Genomic DNA, 27,505 nt, shown 5'->3' with positions numbered 1-27,505 from the left:
AGATAACAGAATGATTTGGAGGAAAATTGTTGATAGGAAGTTAGAAATGATGTAAGTTCTTCATATAGTATTATCATAATATCCTGTACACCCCCTGAGGGTATATATCAGGAATATAATGATGTGTTCTCTTCCAAGTTGGCAGGCAAGAGACCGAGAGGAAGATCAAGATATAGGTGGATTGATACAGAAAAAAGTGCCTCAGAAATATAAGATTTGATAATGTTGGAGTTCTTGACAGATAACAGATTGATTTGGAGGAAATCTGTTAACAGGTAATTAGTAATGATGTAAGTTTTTCATGTACTACTATCATAATATCATGTACACCCCTTGAGGGTACATGTCAGAAATTTGATGATCATGATTAAAATTATCTGAACTATTTCAGTAATATTTATTATACAAATTTTAGGGAGAGAAGTTCCTCCTTAATATCTCTTAAGCATAAGAGAAAGTGTAAAATATCTGTCATATTTGTTAGAATAAAATCGACTCACTGGAAGTATTTCAATTATTTTAGAAAATTTGTTTATAAACATGAACTTTCATAATGGACAAAATTCAGATACCATACCTTGTAATCTGCCATTGGCTCCTTGAACACGTTTCCAATTGATTACTGTTCCACACCTCTAAAATATGGATAAAAATATGTTAACAGATTGACATACAAGGATAATTCAAGATGAATAAAAGTAGTCTGTACCATATAGTAACTTGATGCTATAAACTGTTAACTATTTATTAGTATCTAAAATATTCTTTTTCAATGGTATTTCGCACTACATTAACATCTATCTCAGATAATTCAAAAGTTAAGAGAAATATCTTTTCTTCTAAAATATCTCCTATAATATGAATTTTGCTATTAATTGCTATGTTTGTTATTAATTATTTCAATTTTTGCTATTGTTCAATAGCTTTGATCCTTACTTGCTCAAGGATCAAACCTAGATAACTGGGAGGACTCTCCATGAATATATACTACTGATCATGGACTATTTCTTGTATTCTGCTGAATCATAATTCATGATTCAACAGGTAACACTAATTATTCTAACATTGCACTTATCTATGTCAATCACTAGTTACACTTCTTTTCCACTGCTACTTCCTATGTTGAAGTGGAAATCATCAATTTTGCTAACTTTGGGTTTGTTTCATAACTGACTTTTTACAGTTTTCCTGTTACCAGATAAAACCAGTAGGACTGTTTAATTGGGCAATGTCTCAGCAAGAATAATATTTCAGCCAACAGAAAGAAGAAGCTATGTTGTATAATGAAACCTGTGGGGAATTCATGACTTAACATGCACACGTAACCACAGTAATAAGATTTTTTAATAAGTAAATATTTCGTCCTAAGTATCATAGGACATCATCAGTACAGTTAATTCAAACATACTAGGAATCACGTACAGTTTGGACACATGCATACAATGGAATCCCTCTATGCATGCAGTAGTGTGTTATAGAATTAAATTAAAATATATCTGTGCAAGTTAAAGAAGATTACATTAAAATGAGATAATATATTTAATTATTTTACACAATTTAGGATGACAATTTCCCAGACTTTAGGGATGGCAAGAACGTCATTACAGTTCAAATTGGATCTGTGACGCAGGGCTTCAGCACTTTCTTTACATAAACATTCATGTTTATATAAAGATCTAGGTAGAAGTTTGGTCTTTTTCCAATGGATCCTATGGTTTGGGTTTTCAATTCCATGTTGTGCGAGGCCAGATTTCTGCAGTTTGATTATACAGATATGGTCTTGATGTTCGGAAATGCATTTACTAATGGATCTACCTGTCTGTCCATTGTAGGACAATTTACAGGAACATGGGACCTCGTATGTGCCAGGTAGCATTAGAAGTCAGAGTTTGTCTTTAGGAGAAGGCAACCAATTGTAGGTACTGGTTGATTGGTTTGTGGGTAGTAGCCAATTTATCATCATCAAATTCCTGCCATGTACCCTCAAGGGGTGTACAGGATATGATAGTACTACATGAAAAAAAATTACATCATTATTAATTTCCTACCTACAATTTTCCTCCAAATCAGTCTGTTACTTGTCAAGACTCCAACATTATCAGATTTTATATTTCTATTGTCTAAGGCACTTTGTACCATATCAATCCACCTATATCTTGGTCTTCCTCTGGTTCATTTTGCTGCCAACCTGGCAGAGAACACTTGTTTTGCTAATCTTTCCTCGCCCATTCTGTTTAAGTGACCATACCACCTGAGATTAGCTCTACTAACGCATTCCTGAATGCTGACAATGTCAAGTTCTTTCCTAATATCCTCGTTTTTAATATGATATTGCCATTGATGCCATCTGTTCATGCCTATAATCTTTCTTAGGACTCTCATATCTGTGGTCTCTAGTCTTTGGTCAAGTGATTTACTTCTGACCCAGCTCTCAGATCCATAAGTTAAAACAGGTTTGAACACTGTCTTGTATACAGCTAACTTAGTGTTTCGACTAATTTCTCTCTTATTCCATATGATTTATTCAATTGACTTCCCACCATACCAGCTTTGCTGATTCTGTTGTATATTTCCATATTTAATTTACCATCTTCTGTAAAAATCGTGCCTAAATAGCTGAAATGTTTTACTTGTTCCACAGGTTCTCCATTCACAACACAGTTGACATTTTCAATGATTCTGCCTATTTTCTTGCAGACTTGTAGCGGATTTATTTAGAAGTATAACATCATCCGCATAAAGCAAAGAGCTGATATTAACATCTCCTATTTTGATATCATGTTTAATACCACTTTCCTTAATAACGTGATCCATATAGATAATGAATAACAGAGGAGATAATGTACATCCTTGTCTCACACCAGATTTAACATTAAACCATCTTCCTGTACTTCCTTCAATTCTAACTGCTGACTTACAACTCAAATAAAGACTAAGTATTGCTTGATATAATGCCCCATTGACACCATATAACTGCAGCGTATTGAATAGCTTCTCTCTTGGAACCTTGTCATATGCCTTTTCCAAATCGACAAAACATAAATACAGATCTTGGTTATATTCCCATGCTTTCTCGACTATTTGCCATAAAGTGAAGATCTGATCCTGAAAGCCTGTATTTGGCCTGAATCCAGCTTGTTCTTCACCAAGTTTGTCTTCCACAATTCTTCTCAACCGTTTCTCAAGTATACTTGCATAGATCTTGCCAGGAACACTCAGAGGGAAATACCTCTGTAATTCTCACATTCAGTTTTATTTCCCTTTTTATATATGGGTACTATGAGAGCTCTACTCCAATCATCAGGAATTCGGCCCTCTGTCCAGGCTTTCTGAACTATTAGCCACTGTAAGACTCTTATACCACCATACTTCAGCATTTCTAGTCGAATATCATCTATTCCTGCTGCCTTTCCACATTTCAAGCCTTTGAAGGCTTTTTCTACTTCAAGTATGGATATGTACTCCTGACTGCATGCCTGGTCAGTGTTTTTTACCACTGTGTTATCATCACTGCTTGTTTCATTTAGCAGTTTTTCAAAGTAATTACTCCATACTTCAAGGATATCATTTTCTCCCGTTTTCATGTCATCTTTATCATCTCTAATTCCTTTTACAGCACTCTTTCCTCCATTCCTAAGCTTCTTCAACAATCTCCAGAATATTTTGCGATTTTCTTGATATTTATTTTCTATATTCTTGCCAAAGTCCTCCCATGACTTTTGTTTAGCTACTTTTACCCAGTGTTTAGCATTCTTGCATTTGTCTCTATAATCTCTAAGAGCACTAGCTGACTTAATTGACAGGAACTTTTGATATGCTTTCTTCTTTTCCTTCACTGCCTCTTTAACTTCCTGTGTCCACCAGAGAGTTCTGATTTTTTTATCCTTACAGACAACCTCACCACATGCCTCTCTGGCAGAATCAATCAATGTTTTCTTCAGAGTTTGCCACTGAATCTCCAAGGTTTGATTCCTGTTCTCAAACTCTTTCATTTTTTCTTCAATAATCTTTGTGTATTTTAGTCTACAGTTCACATCTGAGAGCTGCTCAACTTTTATTCGCTTTCAAACTTTCTTACATGTTATTCTTTTCAATATGAAATTCAATTTTATCCTGCTCAAGACTAAATAGTGATCGCTTCCAATTTCAAATCCTCTGTACACTCTGGTGTCCTGCACCAGGGAAAAAGCATCACTATCAACAATAACATAGTCAATGAGACTTTTCTTATTCCTTGCCTCTTCTCTCCATGTGAATTTGTGCACATTTTTATGTTGGGACATGGTGTTAGTAATAACCAGTCCATGTCCTGAGCAGAAATACAACAGATATTTGCCATTATTATCAGCTTTGCTCTTTTCTCCAAATTTTCCCAAAATATTTTTGTATGTCTCACAATCATTTCCTACTCTGCTATTTAGAATCCCAACAAGGACCAACTTTTCATTTTTCATTGTGTCAGTTGCTTTTTCTAAAGCCTCAAAAAATTCCTCCACTTCTACCTTAGTAGAACCTTCTGTAGGACCATAGGCACAAATAAGTCTCATTGTCCAGTTCCCCATGCTCATAATTGCCCACATAACTCTACTTGAGACTGACTGCCATGCAAGAAGATTAGCCTCGTATTTTGTGTTGAATACTATGGCTACTCCTTTTGCTCGATTGTCATTGCTGAATATAACATTTTGTATTTATTGCTCAGAAAGATCTCACCAGTTTTGGTCTTTTTTGTTTCAGTCAACCCTATTATGTCTATCTGGTACTTATCTAATTCCTCAGCTAGCTCCATTTTTTTGCCATTCAGGGTTCTTACGTTGATAGTACCGATCTTTAACTCTGGTGATGTTGAGTTGGGGTTTATTTTCAGATTTGTTCCAGTAGCTGACTTTTCGCTGTTCGCCCTGGTTCCCTGGCAAAAACAACAAGGGCCTTGTTTAACCCAGCGACGCCCCAGCTGGCATGAAATTTTGTCATGTTGTACCATCATTCTATATTTTGGTTTAACCAATAAGAATACAATTTAATCGGCTAAATCCCAAATTGCCAGCCCATCCTCGTCCGTTCAGTATCCAAGTAGATACCCAACAGGGTGCACCACGAGAAGGTGAGGATTAGACATTAGGTCAGAAGCCCTGGTCGGTTTTCCGCATTCCTTTAGAGGCTATGTGGAGGTCTCCTCTCAGTTATACAGCTTTGACCCTTAAACACCCCACAGCCAATTTATATTTCCTCATAATTTTTGAAAGACGTTCGAAGATGCCTTTGACATAAGGTATGGGAATCCTATGGAATCCTGTATTTTTGATTATTTCCAACTCTTGGTTTAAAGATTCTTCGGAGGAACAGAATCTGTGTGCTCTAGTTACTAATGATTTAATGATGCCAAATTTTTGAGATGGATGATGAGCCGAAGAATTGCAAATGTAGTGACCTGAAAATGTTGGCTTACGATAGACAGAAGTGAAGATAGAACCATCATCTTTTCTTTGGATGTGTACATCTAGGAAAGAGATACCCTGCGGGGATTCTTTTTCTAGCATGAATTTGATGCAAGGATGAAGAAGGTTGATTTTATCTAGAAACAAGTGTAGTTCTTGTTCAGAATGACCCCAGACAGCAAAGACACATCGACATATCACAGCCAGATTTTTGGTTTAGGATTAAACATGTAAATTTTTTCTTCGATGTGTTCTAGAAAAAGGTGGGCTAATTTTGGTGATGGGGGAGATCGCATTGCTGTTCCTTCCTCTTGCTTGTAAATTTTCTCTTTCCAAGTGAAGTATCCAGATGTAATAATAAATTTGAATAATTCAACAATATCGGATGGAAATTTTTGAGTTAGCAAGTCTATCATTTCCTTATGGGGAGTATTAGTGAAGGGGGAGACAATGCTGAGGCTAATTAGCAGGTCAGTTTACAACAGTTGAAGGTCTTATTTTTGCATGAAACTCAGTGGAATTTTTAATTGATGACGCTGAGTGGTCTATGAGAGGACGGAGAAGATTAGATAAAAATCTTCATAATTTGTAAGTTGGGCTGCTAATAGAATCCACAACAGGTCTGAGTGGAACATTATTCATCTGAAGTTTAGGTAAACTGCATATTCTAGGAGGCCTAGCATGGTATGTCCTGAGTTTTTTATTGTTTCTTGATCTAAGGAAGTGGTTTCATCTAGTAACTTGTTTAGTTTCTTGAGCTGTCTTTTTGTAGGGTCATAATCAAGTTGGGCCTATGTATTTAGATCTCGTAGTAATAAATTCATTTTTATTATATACATATATATATATATATATATAATATATATAATAAAGTTAGCAAGACAGACTTGCTAACTCAAAATTCCCCTAAATTCATTCATACCAGATGCACTCACTACTGTCAAAGGCAAACTATTCCAGCCACTCACTGCTCTGTGAGAGAAAAATCTAGCTCTTACTCCTTTCTTGACTGTGAACTAACTCCCGTGGATGTCTATGTGTTCTCTCTCCACTTCAATATAATGAAAAATTTCATCAGATGACATCCTATAATACCTACTCAAACGTTTATAGACCTCTATCATATCATATCAAATCCTTATTAAAATAACAAAAAATTATGTGAAATAACAGAAAATAGTTTTTAAGCAAATCACATTGTATTCTAATTACAAAGCGTACACATCTGTTCTAGGAAGAGTTGTTTCATGCCTACCTATATTTCCAATTTAATCGGTATTTAAAAGGAAAGCAGGAATCCAAGATGCAAATAGTTATTTTAAAATATGTATAGTTCATTACTGAATAATGAATATTATGTAAGAGATGGTACTTTTTTTTTTAAGGGAGACACTGAGCTGAAAGGGTTTCGAAGAGAAAGATGGAAACTTGGTTAGGATTCTAAAAAAAAAAAGTAAATCAACAGATAACATTATACATAATAACACTCATTATAAACAGAGAAATAATAAAATACAAGTTTATTTATTATATCCTATATTTGGTCTTTATCAGAGACATTGTCAGGGATACAATCTTAAAAGATTGTATCCCTGGGATACAATCTTTATTCTTTTAAAATTGTATCCCTTGGGATACAATCTTAAAAGATTGTATCCTTGGCATGTAAAAGATTGACATGTATCTCTGACTGTAAAAGTGTGTGTGGGTGTGTGCATACACACAAACTCAAAACAATTAGTTGAAATATTAGACTAAAAGCTTAACGTCCTATGAAGGGGCACCCTCTATGGCTGTTGTTAGGCAGTAGGCTTAACAATTAGTTTCCCAAATCTCTGGAAGTTTACCACAACCACGTTTATTAGGCTGGTTTAACAAATCTGCTGCTAATTCTAAGAAAAGAGTTTTTCAAGTATATATTTATTTGCTGCAGTGAAGCAGTTTTTTTTTTTTCCATTTATGTCTGTTCATGGTATCTAAAAGCATGGTCAGCTAAATCAAATTGACGCACGCACCCCCCACACACTTTTACAGTCAGGGATACATGTCAGGGATACAATCTTTTAAGATTGTATCCCTGACAACATCTCTGTGTTCTTCTAGACCATAGGTTCACAAACTTTTTCGGGCCACCACCCACTTTGCAAGACAAATTTTGTTTTGTAACGCCCCCCCCCCCCCCCATTATATAAATTATATAAAATTGGGTTTATTTTTGTACAAATCAATTAGAAAAGTGGTTTTATATATGTTATATATATTTTGAAATGAAATATAACGAATATATTTGCTATGTAAACATAACCTATTATACACACATATATACATGCTCTATTTTCTCATTGACATAGAAAATTGACATCTATTTCTATCTGACATGGTAAATTTTCAAATGATTAAATAATTGAAATAGAAAATTGATAAAAAAATTGATCGTATAAGATGAGCATAAGATGAATTAAAATGCAATATTTAAATTTTGAATGATTATCTAATCGCAAAATCACAAAAATAATTAATTTTTAAATATATATTATTAATTTCTTCTATAAAGAGCCACTGACCCCCTAGACCGTCCCCAAATGCTTCTGATCCCACTATACCCCCCCCTAGAAGGCTTCAGTGCCCAGTGGGGGGGGCAGTACCGCCCACTTTGGGAACCTATGTTCTAGACAGATGTTAGCAATTTCCCAGTTTGATCATAGTATGATAATTTGCAGGAACAAGGAACCTTGACTATCTGGAACAGAGAAGGAGGGAGTGGATAAGGGCAGCTAACTTCAGATGAGGTTTTGAAAGCAGTACAGAGAGACAAGATTTTGGGAAACTTTAATTCTTAGGTCTCCTCCCCAACAGCTAAGGCTTGCCAACAGTTCCCATAGAGGCTGCTCGTCATAGGACTTCGAGTGTTGTACTATTTTAAGATCATATCCTTGATGATGCCTCTGTGACAGAGACAAAATATAGGAACTAATAAACTTATTTTAATGTTTCTCTGTGCTGCACTAATTCCATTAAACCTAATAATGAGTTTAAATCAGCACATGACCTAAACACTAGACATGACACTATTCAGACCATAATAATAAATGGACTGATGGGATGTACATTAATTAAGTTGTGACAAATGCAAAAAAATAAATAATAACGTGTTTAAAGACTAGACTATCTATGCAAGTTTGAGTCCTCGGCCAAAACCAAACTGTCTGACCAATAAATAATAAGAGACAAACAACAGCAGTTAATAAATAAGATCACTGCTATGATTTCTCAGCTGTTTACCATGTTATACCTTCTTTCCTCACCTCCAAAATCATCAAAAATTGACATGAGATATCAATAATGGAAAAATATTACCTGTAACAGCTGACGAACAAGACTGTCAGAGGCTCTGTCAGTTATGTTACCAACAAACACTGTCACTGGTGGGCCTTTTGGAACATTGTTTGCATCACTTTCCATCTGCATAAGTATCAAAGAAAATTATCTCAACAGTATATCGTTATACACTGAAGCATGAGTAATTGTATAATTCAATTAAAGTATAATAACTAAGTATAATTCAATTAAATCATGCATGATAAATCAAAACTATCAATACTGTAAGAGAAAAGTAAACAGAAAAAGTTTTTTACTTTTTTCTGTAAAACTGCATAATAGATTTAAATCTCTAGAAAATATGATTTATATATGGCAGTTTTAATAGTCAAGTAAGTTTTTACCAATGAATTTTTGGAACATTATAACATCATACATGGCACAGTTATATAACTACCTTTCATTTCATTAATGAAATGAATGGTAGTGTTTTCAGAGAGCTCCCGAAAGCTAAGTATAATTTTGAGTGAAAATTGGAATATTGATCTTAACGTAGTACTGTTTATTTTTGGTAGCTTGTTGTGTCTGTGTGATTTTGGTGTGAGTTCCGTTTTATTTAACTTAGTATTTTAACGATATGTTTCATAGAATAGACATGGCGCCAATGCGACGTAAGATAATGGCATCCAAAAATACGACGCCTTTGTTCAAAAACTGTAATGCGAGGGGAGTTTGTCCAATGTGATGTGTGTGCGATGTATGTATTCCCAAAGGAGGCTGGAGTATGGATGGAAAGTAATAGTGGTGGGAGAATGTGCAGAAAGTGTAAGCAAAGTGAGGAATGAAGTATGTGTCAGGTCGTGAGATGGTTATGGCTGAAGAAAGTCAGAATGCGAGTGAAAATAGTGGCTTCATAGGGAATTGTGATGTTGTACAAGATGGCAATGAGAGCGGTGATCAAAAAGAGAGTGAAAGCAACTATACAGAAGAGAGAAAATGGTTTAAATGATAAAAAAAAATCAGGAATTATTTGTAGGGAGTGAGATCGCTAGGTTGCACGCAGTGATACTCAGTGCGCAGCGGCAGTTGGAGCACCTGCAAAACTCTTTCCAGAACGTAAGAAAGTATTTTACCTTGGGTATACTAAATGTTAAAGATACCAAGCTATTTTAAACCTGGTTTTACTCCATTTCCCAAGAAAGCAAATCAAGTTTGCGCCTGCAAGTCTAACTGACCCTGCACGTAGTGCAAGACCAAGGCAACTCATAGTAAAAGTAGAATAAGCTCTGATCACTAATCTTAATATTTACCCTTAAATAAAGTATTTTACCTTGGGTATACTAAATGTTCTACTTAACGTTCTAATTAAACTTTCTACATTTATATCTCCTCCTGAGAGTTTTAATTTAATAAGGTTAAAACACCTTATGGTAACTTGTTCTGGTAAAATACTTATAAGCTCTGTATTACTAAAATCTTGTATTTCTAGCCTGGCTTCCACTGATGAGACCTCAATAAAGGTCAAAACCGTGTCTGGGTAGTGGCCCCTTGCCTTTAATACAAAGCATCATACATCTCCTCCAGGAGATGTGCTTTGCATTAAGGATAAATATTAAGATTAGTGATCAGAGCTTATACTACTTTTACCATGAATTGCCTAGGTCTTGCACTACGTGCAGGGTCAGTTAGACTTGCAACACTTGCAGGCGCAAACTTGATTTGCTTACTTGGGAAATGGAGTAAAACCAGGTTTAAAATAGCTTGGTATATTTCCAGAGCGCCTCAGCTAATAGAAATAAACAAGTGTTTGAAAGGAAAAATAAGTGTAAGAGTGGTAGAGTTTCTGAAATGAAGGAAAGAATATTGTATGGTGACTTTGTTATTAAGAGGAGTGATAGATGGGAGTTTAACTAAATCGTACTTACCGGGTGCGAAATTTAAGGATGTAAGTGAGAGTATTAGAGCGCAAAAACAGAGGGTGGAAGAATTGATAGCTGTGGTGGGTATGAATGAATTGAAAGGAGATAAATTTTTTATGAGAGAACTGAAAGTATTGTTAAAGGTAGCAAAAGAAAAGAGTGACAGAGTTAGGATGGTGAGTCTATTGCCGCAGTGCGACAGAGAGGAGTTTAGAAGGAGGGGCATAATCGCAAATGGCTTTATGCGCAGGTTATGCAGACGGTGTGTGGTGTAAAATTCATGGATGTGTGGAATGAGTTTGATGGGCAAAAGGATTTATACAAGATGGATGGCCTGCATTTGAATGGATCTGGTGTGCAGAGACTGGAAAAAGTGTTGCTGAACGAAGTGAAAATGGATGTGCAGAACCAGGGAAACTAGAACTACCAAGGAGGGGGGGGGGGGTATTGCAGACATCAGTAAGACAGTTGAGTGTAAGAATGTATATAATGTACCCAAGCCAGTACTAAGGACAAGAAATCGGAGTGGGATAGTTAGAATAATGCATCAAGATAGGGTTGGACAAAGGGACCTCTGCATTTCATGTATACTAATGCCAGGAGTATTAGGAACAAGGAAGAATTTTTGGCCTTGATTGGCTCTTCCTGGCCACAGGTTATTTGCATTAGTGAAACATGGCTGATGCTAACTATATCATCTTCCGTCAGCCATGTTTCACTAATGCCAATAACCTGTGGCCAGGAAGAGCCAATCAAAGCCAAAAATTCTTCCTTCTTGTTCCTTATACTCCTGGCATTAGTATACATGAAATGCAGAGGTCCCTTTATCCCACCCCTATCTTGATGCGTTATTCTAACTATCCCAGTTGAATGTGTAGGTTATAGTGTGTTTAGGAGGGACAGAGAGAATAAAATGGGGGGGGGGGGGGAGTGTTATTGATGATAGCTGATGAACTGCAGCCAAGGAGAATTGAAGTTGTATTGCAGGATAGTGAAAAGAGCTCATTTGAGGCTATTTGGTGTGAGATTGAGACTAGCAGAACAAAATATATAGTTGAGTGCTGCTATAGATCAGGTGATGGAATAGATGGTGGAGATAGTATTCATAAGCAAATGGAAGCGCTGAGTGGAAGGAGGATAATTATTATGGGGGATTTCAAACTATGGTAACATTGATTAGAAAGAGGAGAGGACACATGTGAGGAAGGAACTGGATTATATTCAATTATTAAGGGATACTATCTGAAACAACATGTAATTGAAAATACTAGGGGTTTGAGAGTGCTTGACCTGGTAATAGCATCTGAGAATTTGACCTGAGAATTTGAGAATCTGATGTAATGAATATGACCATGTTGCCACCTATTGGTGAGAGTGATCATAAGGTCTTGCACTGGGAGGTGGCTAAAGGTGTGGAATTTTCGATTATGCAGGGTATATGTGGAATTACCGTGCTGGCAAGTATGACAAGCTTAGGAGATTGCTTGGTTCAGTGCCATGGCATATAAAACTGTAAGGGCTGGATGTCGATAGAGCATGGGAAGTGGTCAAGGAGCATTTACAGGAGGGGCTGATTGTATACCTAAAGTCCAAATAGTAAAACAAGTAGGGGTTAAATGGGATGAATAACACCATTAAGCTTGAGCTGCAAAAAAAGCAACAATTGTGGAGGGAATTTAAAGAGAAAGGTGACCTGCATGCACACGAACGGTATAAAGTGCAGGCCAGAAGGGTAACGAGTGTGGTAAAAAGAGCAAAAGCGAATTATGAAAGGAAACTAGCTATGCAAGCTAAAGAGAATCCCAAACAGTTCTTTCATGCTGCAAGCAAGAAAAAAACTGTACATAGCAGAATGATTTTAAGGAATGACGATGGTAAGGAGGTCACTGAATCAGTCGATATAGTGGAATTACTGAGCGAGCTCTTTGCAAGAGTATATCATCCAGGTGGTGACATTGAAAAAATTAAGCAAACCATTAGTTTATACGGGAATTGTAATGAACGAAGTGGAGGTGAATAGTCTATTACAGAAACTTAATGTGAATACATCTGTGGGATTGGATGATATACCAGCACGGGTCTTACATGAAGCGGCTAGAGAATTATCAGTGCCCTTGACCATGTTGTTTAATCTAAGTCTCGGGTCTGGTTTAGTCCTGAAGGTGTGGAAAGAGGGGAAAATAGTTCCACTGCATAAAGGTGGATCCAAGGCTACTGTTGCAAATTACCGACCAATCAGCATATCAGGAGTCGTTGTCAAGGTCTTGGAGAAAGTAGTCAAGGGAAAAATACACGAATGGATTGATGATAATGAGATACTGTACGGGGGGGGGGGGGGGAGCATGGCTTTGTGAAGGGTAGATCATGCCTCAATAACTTGCTCAGGTTTTATAACACAGTGACTGCTGAACTGGATAAGGATAATGGATTTACAGTGATACTGCTGGACCTGGCTAAGGTATTTGACAGGATACCACATGGAATTCTAATCTGTAAACTACAACATATGGGAATGGATATAGAGTTGGTGAGATGGATAGGTGGGTGGTTGATGGAGAGATATCAGAGAGTAGTTTATTCACAAAAGACGGCCTGCGACTAGTGGTGTGCCGCAGGGTTCTGTTCTTGGACCACTGCTGTTTAATTTGTTCATTAACGATATAGGGAAGATCTAAGAGGAACAATTCATTTGTTTGCTGATGATGCAAAGTTGGGTAGGGCAATAGTGAATGCAGAAGATGTCAAAATCTTGCAGGATGACTTGGACAGATTGGAGTTCTGGGCTAAGGAGAATGGATGTCAATATAATGTGACAAAATGTAAGGTTATGCATTTTGGGGTGAAAAGATTAGCAACAGTATACCACAGTGGTGGAACTGTACTCCAGGAGATTGATGAGGCTAGGGATTTGGGAGTGTTGGTGGATAGGGAGATGAAGTTTAGGGAGCACATTGCTAAAGTAGCTAAATCAGCTCATCAACTCATTTAGTTGTTGAAAAATACTTTGACAAGCAGAGACAAGCAAGTTATTGTACCTCTGTACCGAGCCTTGATAAGACCTCATCTCAAACACTGTGCCCAGATTTGGTCACCTAGGTTTCTTCTTGATTGGGAGGAGTTTGAGAGGATCCAGAGGCGAGTGACCAAGATGATAGCAGGTCTATGGAATGTACCTTATGAGAACAGGTTGAAGATTTGTGGGTTGCAGAAATTAGTTGATAGGTGGAAAAGGGGAGATATGATTGAGACATTCAAATTGCTAAAGGGTTTCTATAGGATTAATTCAGGGGATATTTTTGAGATCAGGACTGGTGGTGAGAACTCGGGGACAACTATGGAAGCTGGGCAAGGGTGTGGTTAGCAAGGGTGTTAGAGCTAGGTTCTTTACTTTTAGAGTGGTAAATGAGTGGAATAAGCTGCCAGAGTCTGTTGTGGGTGCTATGACGGTGTGTGTGAGTTCAAGTCAAGGTATGATAGATACTGTGAGAATGTCGTATAGTTGTGATGGACATGATGTTTAGGGCCTCCCTCGATGAGTCTAAGGACTCCCTGGAGTCACCCATAATAATAATAATAATACCAGATAGGTCAAACATATTTCATAGCTGAATGACAGCAAATGAGTCTGTATAAAGTGGTAAATTTATTCTGACTTTGTAAACCAAAAGAAACAACTATAAATATCTATTAGAATGTCAATGTGTGCAGAAATTTCATAGTGCATAATTCGTGTGCTGTATATTAAAAATATTACTATTGGTTCTTTTTTTTTACATGATTTCAATAATGAATAAATTGAGGCATCAGTAGAGACTGCCATTTATTTTTTTTTTTACTAACAACATGTCCTTTTTTCACCCAACTTTCATTTTCTGTTAATTGCTAATAGGCTTTTATAAAGTTGTGAAAATTCATACAACTGATTCATTTTAGGCTGTACATTCTTAAAAGTATTCATGGTACATATATTTATTATTCATTCTTAACAACTATAAGCCATGTCTCTGAGCCCTGTCCATGAATTTATATCTTCAAACTGTGTCCTTCGTTTTTTACCCCTTCCTTCTAAATATGTTAGTATCCTCTGTCCTGCTGAACCTCTCAGTACATCTTTCTCTGGATCATTTCCTATAATAATGATCATCTCAGTAGGACATCTGTACTTGTCACTAATCTGTCCATGAGATTTTCAGAGCTCTCTATATAGCACCACATTTAATAAACTGTGGTGAAAAAAATTTCATCACAGAATATTAAAATTTTTGAATAAAATATATACAAATGGACAAATACCAATAAAATGGAATACAAATATAGTAATACCTATATTTAAAAAGGGGGATGAAACAAAACTTGCTAATTACGTAGGTATTAGTCTGTTGAGTACACGCTACAAAATAAATAGTAAAATACTTAATGAAAAATTGAAAATATACAGTGAAAAAATATTATTAGAATGTCAAAATGGACAACGGATGCAGTTTTTTTTTTAAAAACTACTTATAGAAAAAAGAAGAGAATTTAAGTTAGATTCTCATCATTTGTTTATACAAGTTAAAAAAGCATTTGACAAAGTAAAAAGATATATACTGTTTGATATACTACAAAGAATAAATATATCTAATATAAAGATAATGAAATAAAAATATATAAAATAAAAATTGAATAAAAAAAATCCCCAAATATTTATATTAATGAATCATTAATACAATGGAACACCTTAAACAATCCAGGTACAGAAATTTCCCAGAATAACAAAATAAATATGCTATTATTTCTAGATGATCAGGTAATAACATCAGATAAGAAAGATGATTTACAAAGAGCAATATATATAATTTAAACATTTATAGTAGAACAGTTTGGAATAAATATATCCATAGATAAAACTAAAACAATTATATTTTGTGCAAAAACTCCAGTTACAAGTAAAACAGTTATTAAATTATACACCTAATAAATAGAACACTCAATCCAATATTGTACAAAAAGAAACATGCTTGAAAACATAAAATATTTTAGAAGTGCCCACATTATTATATGGAGTGAAATCTGGGCAATACATAAACAAGATAAACGAAGAATTAAAAAAAAAAAAAAAAAGGAATGAAGATATTTTAAAAGAACTAAAAATAAAATCAATAGAAGACAAACTAAACAACATTAGATAGATGCTGAAAATATTTCCACTTGGTTATACTATAAATTAAAAATTTCAAGATTATATATTATATTCTTGGTTTAATCCTTTATCCAAGTGTAAGCAAACACAAGGTTTGTGAATGAAATAACTTCACGACTAAACAACCTGTATATAGTGACTAACAGCTTCGCATCACTTGCCTTAGTATCCCATAATGCAAAGCACATATCCTTACGGATATGTATAATGCTATGCATTATGGGAAGAGTCACTCCCATGAATGGTTTTGACCTTTATTGAGGTCTCATTAGTGGGAGCCAGACCCAGATATACTCTGGATTAGAGATGGATGTCGAAAGTTTTTCTGCTTGGTTATACTATAAATTAAAGATGCCAAGAAATTATATTCTTGGTTTTCTATGTGAAGTCATTAGCCTCTATATACAAGTTACCCAGTTGTGACGTAACTTCATGCATAAACTTTGTTTGCTTACACTTGGATAAACGATTAAAACAAGAACATAATTTCTTGGCATCTTTAATTTATAGCATAACCAAGTGGAAAAACTTTTTCCACTTGGTTATGCTATAAATTATGTTATAAATTATAAATTTTTATATGCTATAAAAACGTCTCTCGAATCCAGAGTATTTTAGTAATAAAGTGACACCTCTTGGCTACTTGTATATGGAAATATGATTTCTCTATTACCAAAAACCTTAGTATCATTTCTGAGTCTAGTTCCCAATAATGAAATAACTCAAAAGATCAAGACTGTTTTCCATGCCATGAAGATGCCAAGAAATTATATTCTTGGTTTAATTCTTTATCCAAGTGTATGCAAACAACGTTTGCACACAAAGAATCTTCACGAATGGGCAACTCGTATATAGGGGCTAATTGGTTTCATACCACTTGCCTTAGTATCCCATAATGCATAGCATTATATATGTCTGTAAGGATATGTGCATTGCATTATGGGATACTAAGGCAAGTGGTATGAAGTCAATTAGCCTCTATATACTAGTTACCCAGTCGTGAAAATTCGTGTGCAAACTTTGTTTGCTTACACTTGGATAAAGGATTAAACCAAGAATATAATTTCTTGGCATCTTTAATTTATAAAATTGGATAAAACATGTCAACTGAATGGCTAACATCCAATATCCTAAACAAATAATAAAATATAACCCAATTGGTAAGAGAAGGTTGGGTATACCTCAAAAGAAGACATTAGATGGATAATGAGACTAGAATAGACCAATATGGTCTACATCCATAATTAACATTATGATGTTGATGACATGGCTGTCCACATTTTTTGAGGACAAAGGGGGGGGGTGGTATGTATGTATGGCTTAGTACTTGGAGACTTGATCAGAGCTGAGATGGTATGTAATTAGAATTGTTGAACATGAACTAATAACCAACCACTGAAATGCTTATCAGATTAATTAATTATCAGAGATAAAAATGTTAAAAATAAAAATGATAAAAATGAAATGAATTTAAAAGATAAATATGCAAATGAAACCAATAGCAAAAAAAACAAAATCAAATGAATTAAGTAAACTGTGAATTTTAAAAAAAAATGGAAAATAGCAAAATGAATGAAATAGCCTGTTACATACATGGCAAGCCAGCAACCAACATGATGTGCTAACCATTTCATTTAAAATGTTGTCAGATGTAGGACAGAGAAAACTAACCAGTATACTAGTATATGAAAGGCATATTCCAGTAATTGGACCACATTTTTTTATTAAGCTAAAAGCACAATAAAGAAAAAAAAAAACCATTTCATAAGCCATTTGACTTACATCTTCAGGGTTTTACCCCTGAAGATGTAACTTAAAGGTCTGACTGAGGTATAACATACCTCAGTCAGACCTCAGACATTACGAACGTGAACAATAGAATGTGGCATCATCCAGCATTATTTAAACTTAGCACTGCTTTGAATCTGCATTCTGATTTTTTAATTTTATGAACAGTCAGATGGCTACAACTGTATAGTATGAACTATATTTGAATTAATTTCTCTTTTTTGTTGTTTTAAACTTTAAGTTAACTTTTACCCCTGAAGATGTAAGTCAAACGACTTACAAAACTTGTCAGGTTTTATTTCTTTGTGCTTTTAGCTTAATTCAAAAATGTGGTCCAATTACCAGAATATGTCTTATGAACTTCTAAACCGCAGAAACCTCCACTTACAAAGGAGTTTAGTTAGTTTGAGAGTAGTGGGTTTTTGTTCTCTCCGCGTGTGTGTGTGCGTGCATGCGTGCGCATGCACACGTGTCATCCTGAATGGACTGCTAGAGATTCTGAGCAACATAATTCAGTTTCATTTTCTTGGAAATCAATGCTAGTGAACCTTGATTTCAGGGGTATGTTTGGACTGTATCGCATGCAAAGATATTTTAGTGGTGGAAAGTTTGTTGTTGCTGGTGTTTTTTTTTTTATTTGGTGAAGTAAGTAGTCTGTATGGGAATATTGCTATCCTATAGATAGTCACACTTAATTGAACATCTTGATGATGTTCAATTAAGTGTGACTTCATGAAATGAATGGTGCATCCAATGTAACAAATATTGCAACCTAACTGGCAGTTAAACTTGTGAACAACATGATGGCATAGTAAGATGTTGGTCTGAGCTATTGTGGTTGTGTGTTTTAATAAATTCTGTAGTTTGTTGCTGGTGGTGAAGAAAATTTCATTATTTTAATATCTAAAAATACATTTTATGGTTTTATAAATGTTATGGACTTACAGGAATTTTACAACTACAGGGTGTCCCAAAATTCACGCAAGATTTAAATTTAGCGCCATTTGTGCGATAAAGTGTTGCCAACGAGAAAAAAAAGACAGCGTTACAGCTGACAGTTCAGGGTTATTAAAAATGGAGCGCTACACGAAAGAACGTATTTTCATGGATTATGGAACAACAACAAGTGGATGCTTTTTTCGACAAAGTCATCTTCAGCGATGAGGCTCATTTTCATCTTGACGGCTTCGTTAATCGACAAAATTTTCGCATTTAAGGTTCAGAAAATCTCACGAGTGATTGTTGAGAAACAAATGCATCCACAACGTGTCACTCTTTGGTGCGGATTTTGGGCTGGAGGCATCATCGGTCCATTCTTCTTCGAAAATGCGGCTGGTAAGGCAATGAGCAACAGTTAATGGTGCTCGCTATCGCGACATGATAATCCAGTTTTTTGTGCCTAAATTGCAAGATATGGATGTGGACGACACGTGGTTTCAACAAGACGGTGCCACATGCCATACAGCCAGAGAAACAATTCAATTACTGCATGAGTCATTTCCTGGTCATGTAATTTCCTGTTTTGGTGATCAGAATTGGCTGCCCAGATCATGTGACTTAACGCCGTTGGACTTTTTTCTTTGGAGTTTTTTTGAAGTCTAAGGTTTATGCCAACAAGCCCACGACCACCCACGCTTTGAAGGAGGAAATTGAGCGCTGTATCAACGAAACTCAGCCACATTTATGCAAAACGGTCATGGACAATTTCGACAAAAGAGTGCGTATGTGCCAGCAAAGCCGTGGAGGCCATTTACCCGATATGCTATTCCATGCACAACCCTATACTGTATACTTTATGAATCAATAAGAAATTACAATTTTTAATTAAAAACCTGTGTTTTCTATCAAAATTACTTCTTGCGTGAATTTTGGGACACCCTGTATATACACACACACACAAACACACCATTTATTAATTAAAAATGTAACAAAGGGTGCGGAAGCTTGCCCGAGCCCTTTGTTACATTTTTCTCAAATTTGAGAGCCCCTTGTTTACTTTATTTTTTCCAAAAAAAAAAAACAATTTTTTGAAATATATTAAGCGACAAACTCATACGGTAACCTAACAAAGTGATTTTATTAAATAAAATATTATAGTTACTGTTACTACCATTTTACAAATAGAATTCACTTTTAGTAATCGCATATAAATAAATAGGACTATAAAGTAATGCCCCTTGATTGGTACCTTTTGATTATCACTTGAAGTATAAAAACAAAGAGAAATATAACGTACTTCAATATTATTGTGTTTAGATAATAATTATTTATTATTTATAGATTGTTTGTCATAAAAACTTCTATCGTAAACGAAAGAAATTTATTTTGTTTATTAAAAAATGCAGATTATTTCATATGTGCAATTATAAAAGATTTTATTCTTGTTATATTTTGATAGTAAAAAAAATGTTTTTCTTATGTAAGATAAAATAACACAGATGATTGTGTGCAAATATTTGATGTTTAGATCATGAAATGTTGGTTTAAAAATGATAGCTTTTACAAGCTTTTACAGGTTATCCCTTCATACTTTTTGATTGGCATTTGTACACAAGCTATATTAATAAACGTTTTTGTGTGAAATACGGTGCGAGCTCTTTGTTAAAATTTCCATAGCTCACCACTGCTTTTAGATGTTGGTATAGAATTTGAAACTGATTGAATAGCATAGTCTACTAGTTGTTGGGGGGGGGGAGTTAAGTATAGATCATTGTTATATTCTCATGATTTCTCAACTATTTGTCATAACATGAAAATCTGATACTGATAACCACTATTTGGCCCAAATCCAACTTATTATCCCAGTTTCTCAACTTCTTTTCAAGTATGCTTGCATAAATCTTACCTGTAACACTGTAATTCCCACAATCAGCTTTACTTCCTTATATATATATATATATATATAGATAGATGGGAACTATGAGAGCACTACTCCAGTCATCTGTAATTTAAAACCATCTGACCAGGCCCTCTGAATTAATCAGTGTCATTCATTCATAGTTTATTCAGAATATGATATAACCCAAAAAAGGGAAATGAGATTTATATTAAAAATTAAATATTGCAAATTATGGTCTCTTCCAATTCCCTGTATCTTGAGTTAATTGGTAGATGTCAGATGGAGTTTTACAGTTCATAAGCAGTGTAGCCACTGTAAAACTTTTAAACCTTCAAGTGAGTTTGTGTGAAGACAACCATGAAGAGAGTGAGTGTGAGAATGACCTAGTGAGGAATCTAGTCTCTCAAGCAAAAATATTGATCACAGTAGTCAATTCAGAAAGTGAAGGTGGGTGGGAGAATAAACAGATGTTGCCATTTCTATATAAGGCCAGAATTACCAGGAAAAAGAGGGATGAGTTTTTGGCATTGATTAGTGCATGTATTCTATAACTCCTCAACAATTCTGCTTCAAACTCACCAATCACACTTTTCTTCATCTTCTTTCATTCCTTCTGCTGTCATTCTTTGGAAATTTCCCTTCTCATTTTTTTCTTAGAATATAATCTGCATTTTCAAATTCAACATTAATGATATTTTTTCTTTTGCATCAAAACTTTCTGCCCAGCTTTGGTACAAATGTACTGCATTATGTATAAGTCCACTATGTATGAGAAAATGCATGCAAGTCAAACAACCTCTTGTTTAACTTATACTACATTTGTGTGGGATTGGTATAAATAAATAAATAAAGGCAGAAAATATCATTCATCACGAGTTGTTGGTATCCAAGCTATGTTTGAGATTCTCTTGATTCTTTGTGATGCAAGACTTGAAGGAGAACAGAGGGAGCTACATTTATAATGTGGGAGATTATTAAATACATAATGAGAGGAATAAATTAAGGAATGCTAGTTCTTTATTAAATTTCAAACAATTCAATTAGGTTAAATTTGTATAACAAAGCTTTGAAGAAATGAGCAATCCTTCTAGTAGAACATGGTGTTTCTAAAAAACATTAGTTTTGTTTGAACATTTTCATTTCAGACACACTCTCAGAGCCACTGATAAAAACCAGTATGAAGACACTGGTATACTGATGAATTTAGTGTTGTTCTAGATTCTCTCATGTAACATATAAATTTATTCAAATGGAATCCAACCGTATAAAATTTATTTATGTTCTATTACCATAATTAATTTTTCATCTTCCTTTAAAAACTATGCTTTTTTCTTTTAAATAGTAATTCCATATAAACAGGTCATTTAATATGCATTAAATTAATACTATGAATGAGTAGAAATATAAGGGAAAATGAAGATACATTGTAACATTTTTAACTCGTCGGGAAATGGAAGAAAACGTGTCCTGGTAGTTCAGCTAAACTATGAAGGGATATTCGTTAGCTGCTGTGTGGGATTAAGCAGATTTAAAGCAAGAGGAGTAGCATTCATGAACAGTTAGTAGAGAAATATCTGTGGAGGAAAACACCCAGTGAAAATTGAATAACATCTATGTAAAGAATAGACTGAATTTATAATAGATGTATCATCTAAGTGCTCTCTTCTACTGAGTCAAGGAATTTTAGGCATGCCTAATATTTAAGCATTTTTATATAAGGCGCTCTTAATGGGAATCTAATACATAAGATAACGATGGAAAATTCAAATACAACATTCATAACTGCACGTGAACAATAGTTATCTTGTGTGCTACCATGAGGTTGTTTCACAAGTTTTAAATGTTATTTGAATTTACCATCATACTAACTCAACAAGGATACACAAACCAAAATACAGGTATCCCTCGTTATAAGCAATCTCACTTTACGTGTTTTCACTATAACGTGATTTTGAAAAGTTAATTTAAAAAATTGCAACCAGTAGCAATTTCACAATCACCCTGTGCATGGTCACGTGACTTTGTGAGTGCATTGGTTTGATAAAGCAGCATCGTGCTGCATGTCAGTCTCACAGAAGGTGTAGAACTAGTAAGCTCCATTGTTAGAGTCTTCTGCAATGCAAACATTATGGAAAAAAGAGGTAATTATGATCAAAACACAGTCATACCCCGAAGTTTCGCGGTAGGTGGGACCAACAAAAAGCGCGTAAGTCAAAATCGCCATAACTAAGGGTATAATTTTGCATGTAATTTATATATACAAACATACAAAATATTAGTTAATAGGGACCAAAGGTTTACACCATTTTTTTAAGAAACAAACATAATTGTAGTTTTTCGTAGATAAAAAAGTTATTTTGATCGATGGTTTCATAAAATCTAATAGATTCGGCTGATGGCATAATGTCTTTTTCATGTCACGTAAAATTTCTTCATAGCGAGCTAATGATTTTTTTATTCCTTGCCCTGTAGCCACAATTCGTTCCTCATCAGAATCTATGTCCTCCAAAATCTGTAAACCTTTCTTTTATGATTGTTCTTACTGTGGATTCCTGTAGAACCTGTAGAACTTCTTTGCTAGCTCACAAATTTTCATTCCGCCTTCAAAATCATTAATAATGTTGAGTTTTGTTTCCAAAGTCAAGTTTTTCTTTTCTTGCTAGCTGTAGAAGAATCGGACTTGCTTCTTTTGGACGACATTATTATTTTTTATGCGATAAAATATTTATCAAGAACATAACATTAAACAATCACAAGGTATGTAGACTATAAAAATCGTATATGAATGGAGACCGCTGGAAACACGTTAGTGCTTGTTCACAGCATGTACGACACTGGTGAATGCGGCTGGCACCAGAAAGATACGACTAGTGGTGAGGCATGAAGCGGGACGGGAATACGTACATATAAGAAACCACGTATCTCCGGATTCGCGTAAGTCGGGGTGTGACTGTACTTCTAAGACTAAAAAACAGAGAAAAGCTATAACACTGGAAGAAAAATTAGAAGTTATAAAGAGGTATGAAAGTAATGAGTGCACAGTCGACATAGTCAGAGCTACAGAAATTTCAGAATCAACTTTAAGAACAATAAGAAATCAAGCAGACAAAATAAAAGAAAGTTGTAAAAGTGCGATGAGAATGTCGACAACTAAGATAACACAGATAAGGGCACCAATTATGGAGAAATTGGAAAGGATGTTGGCCAAATGGATTGAGCATGAAAATCAATGTGCTGTTCCATTATCCACCTTGATTATCCATGCTAAAGCGAAAAGTTTGTTTGATAATCTGAATGCTATAGATCCTGATCCTAAAGTGCAATTTTTTGGCACAAGTGCTGGGTGGTTTGAAGGTTTGACATGGATTCCATAATCTCAAGCTGACCGGCAAGGCTGTGTAAGCTGATATTGTTGCTGCTGAGAACTTTCCAGCAAAATTTCTAAGTGTAATTCAGGAATATGGTTATTTGTCTCAGCAAGTGTTCAATCTCGATGAAACGATGAAATTTGTGTGTTCTGTTTATAAGTTTAAATAATTCATTCATTAAAATTTCTTTTGTATAAAGTTTTCATTTTTTTTATCCTTCTGAAAAAAACCTCTATCCCTATCTCACCCATGCTAAATTCAACTCACTTTACGCGATTTCATGTTACGCAATTATTTCAGAGAACCAATTAATCGTGTAGAGCGAGGGACACCTGTATCTGTATGATAACAGTTTAATATTATTATATCTTTACTCATTACTTGTGTATTCATATTTATATAGCTTTTTCAAAACTGTTCCTCCACCAAAAGGTTTTAGTCAATGCATACTGTTCCAATATTCACTGGCTGGTCAGATTTGTGATTTCGAAAGACTGAAGTTAATATTCTGATGCAAATTCTTCATCAAGTTCACAGAATGAGACACTCAAATTAATAAACAGTGAGCTAATCACTCAATAAATATAAAAATTGTTTGTGCTGTCATAAAACTTTCCATGCTTACACAACAAGTTACAAAATGTAATAATACAATAATACGATTAATTCCCCCCCCCCCCCAATTATACCCAAATTCAATTAGTGTGCATCTAAAATTCGATTAGTGTGCCTATATTCACATTAAAAATAAATGTTACCAATTTAAAAACTTTTCGATCTATACATTTTTTTTGGCTAACTATTTTAAAAAATCACTCACTAGGATGAAATAATTTAGTTACTGATTTAAAACATTTTACAAAGTTATTTTTAATGGCATACTACACTACTTCCATGTACACTATGTATACTGTACTATGTTCCGAATTTTTACATCCAAAATTTATGTTGTCTGCTATAGTACGACCACAGATTCGAGACCCTTCAACACTTCTGCACATTTCACAAAAAAGGAGAATCCATTCCGATAATAGGGTAATCAATCCGTCTTCTGGGATGAGTTGTTTATTATTCTTACACGTCGGAAAATTAACTTCTCTTTTATGTTCATTGTACAGTGGTAACTATTTTGCTTGTATAACAGCTGGGAAATTTTATCTATAAAGCACATGATTTCGAGTGTTGGCGACCAATTTGTACATCCTTTCTCCTCTTCGATGATAACGTCCAAGAGTTAATTAAATCTCATTCTGAAGAACTGAGTGATTCCGACCGGCTAAATTTAGATGCACAGTGAGAAGATCCCGAAGAATATGAAGAAAATTTAGTCAGCTAAAAGAGATTTTAGCGAAACAATTGAAAATATTTTTCGTGCAATCGAAGGTTTTAAGCAGCAATGCTTAGAGGCTGACCCTGATGAAGAGAGAAGCGGTAAAATTTGCAGAAGAGTAGAACAGGCAATAGGGCCATACCGTCAGCTGTATGAAAAAAAGAAACAAAATGCCTGCCAAACTACATTAACTCAATTCTTTGTTAAGAAGTAGAATAATAAATTTATATTCTGAATATGTTTTATTGTTAATTATAATGAAGAGCCAAAGGCTTCAATTCAGCGACATGAACATATTTAAGTTAAGGGATATTATCCCATATTGTTTCTTAGCCAAATAAGAAACTCAAAGAGTTTCATGCCGAATCCCTTAACTTAAATATGTTCATGTCACCGAATTGAAGCCTTTGGCTCTTCATTATAATTAGTAATTTAATAGGACACCTCTTGGCAATTCTCATAGAAGGGATGTAAAAAGTATTTTTAACTTGGGTATAGTTATGTTAAAGATACCAAGCAATTTTAAACCTGGTTTTACTCCATTTTTCCCAAGTAAGCAAACAGACAAAATGTCAAGTTTGCACCTGCAATATATTGCTAAACTTCTACCACGAGTTGCCTTGGTCTTATTACCCAAGTAACACAACATTCAAATTACACTGTGTGAATAAAGCTTCACCAGAGGACAAAACACCCCATACAATAAAAAGATATTTGTCAAGAAAATATTAATTAACATTAATAATTATTAAAAAAATTAGTATTTGTTTTAGGATTATCAAATTAAATTTCATACCTTCAGGTAATGTAAAAATATACCAAAATTCACTAAAAAAAAAGCTCATGGCATGAGTTAGGATTATAAAAATATGACATCGCATAACAAAAAATATAATATTTCAAGGAATACAACAAAGAAAACTTGAAAAGAAATTATAGTTTTGTTTAATCCTTTAACCAAGTGTAAGTGAACAAAGCTTATGTGTGATCTTCACAACTAGGCTACTTGTATAGAGAGACATCTTAGTATCCCCTAATGCAAAGCAGTACACCTTCTTTCAGATATGTATATTGCTATGCATTAAGGGAAGGTCACTACCCAGAATAGTTTTGACCTTTAAAAAGATCATCAGTGGAAGTGAGACTCAAGAAGGTACCAAGATTGAATTAATGCAGAAGTCAAGGGTCAGGGGTGCTTAAGGGTCAAAGCTGTATAACTGAGAGGAGACCTCCACATAGCCTTTAAAGGAATGCGGAGAACCGATCAGGGCTTCTGACCTAATGTCCAATCCTCACCTTCTCGTGGTGCACCCTGTTGGGTATCTACTTGGATACTGAACGGACGAGGATGGGCTGGCAATTTGGGATTTAGCCTAAACCAAAATATAGAATGATGGTACAACATGACAAAATTTCATACCAGCTGGGGCGTCGCCCCGGTTAAACAAGGCCACCGTTGTTTTTGCCAGGAAACCAGGGCGAACAGCGAAAAGTCAGCTACTGGAACAAATCTGAAAATAAACCCCAACTCAACATCACCAGAGTTAAAGATCGGTACTATCAACGTAAGAAGCCTGAATGGCAAAGAAATGGAGCTAGCTGAGGAATTAGATAAGTACCAGATCGACATAATTGGGGTGACTGAAACAAAAAAGACCAAAACTGGTGAGATCTTTCTGAGTAATAAATACAAAATGTTATATTCAGGCAATGACAATCAAGGAAAAGAAGGAGTAGCCATAGTATTCAACACAAAATACGAGGCTAATCTTTTTGAATGGCAGTCAGTCTCAAGTAGAGTAATGTGGGCAAATATGAGAATGGGGAACTGGACAATGAGACTTATTTGTGCCTATGGTCCCACAGAAGGTTCTACTAAGGTAGAAGTGGAGCAATTTTTTGAGGCTTTAGAAAAAGCAATGACACAATGAAAAATGAAAAGTTGGTCCTTGTGGGGGATCTAAATAGCAGAGTAGGAAATGATTGTCAGACATACAAAAATATTTTGGGAAAATTTGGAGAAATGAGCAAAGCTAATAATAATGGCAAATATCTGTTGGATTTCTGCTCAGGACATGGACTGGTTATTACTAACACCATGTTCCAACATAAAAATGTGCACAAATTCACATGGAGAGAAGAGGCTAGGAATAAGAAAAGTCTCATTGACTATGTTATTGTTGATAGTGATGTTTTCTCCCTGGTGCAGGACACCAGAGTGTACAGAGGATTTGAAATTGGAAGTGATCACTATTTAGTCTTGAGCAGGATAAAATTGAATTTAATATTGAAAAGAATAACATGTAAGAAAGTTTTAAAGCGA

The 27,505-nt window shown here is 34.9% G+C and overlaps 1 protein-coding gene across 7 annotated transcripts in view; it reads right to left on the bottom strand.

The window, feature by feature from the left end:
• The window catches only part of LOC150104513 (RNA-binding protein 25-like), a 496,362-nt gene that overhangs the window by 348,401 nt on the left and 120,456 nt on the right, over positions 1-27,505 (bottom strand). For all 7 annotated transcript variants that reach the window (XM_090395192.1, XM_090395194.1, XM_090395191.1 and 4 more), the window contains 2 exons: positions 8,796-8,900; positions 578-635 (listed from right to left, as the gene is read on the bottom strand). In XM_090395192.1, coding sequence (XP_090251318.1) covers positions 578-635; positions 8,796-8,900 — 163 coding nt within the window. The remainder of the gene's footprint in view (positions 1-577; positions 636-8,795; positions 8,901-27,505) is intronic.

Source organism: Typopeltis vanoorti, chromosome 7 (assembly GCF_054136105.1).
Source record: "Typopeltis vanoorti isolate ZY-2024b chromosome 7, IOZ_Tvanoo_1.0, whole genome shotgun sequence".
Lineage (NCBI taxonomy): Eukaryota > Metazoa > Arthropoda > Arachnida > Uropygi > Thelyphonidae > Typopeltis > Typopeltis vanoorti.
The sequence above is the reverse complement of the archived record's forward strand: the minus strand, read 5'-3'. Positions and strand labels throughout refer to the sequence as shown.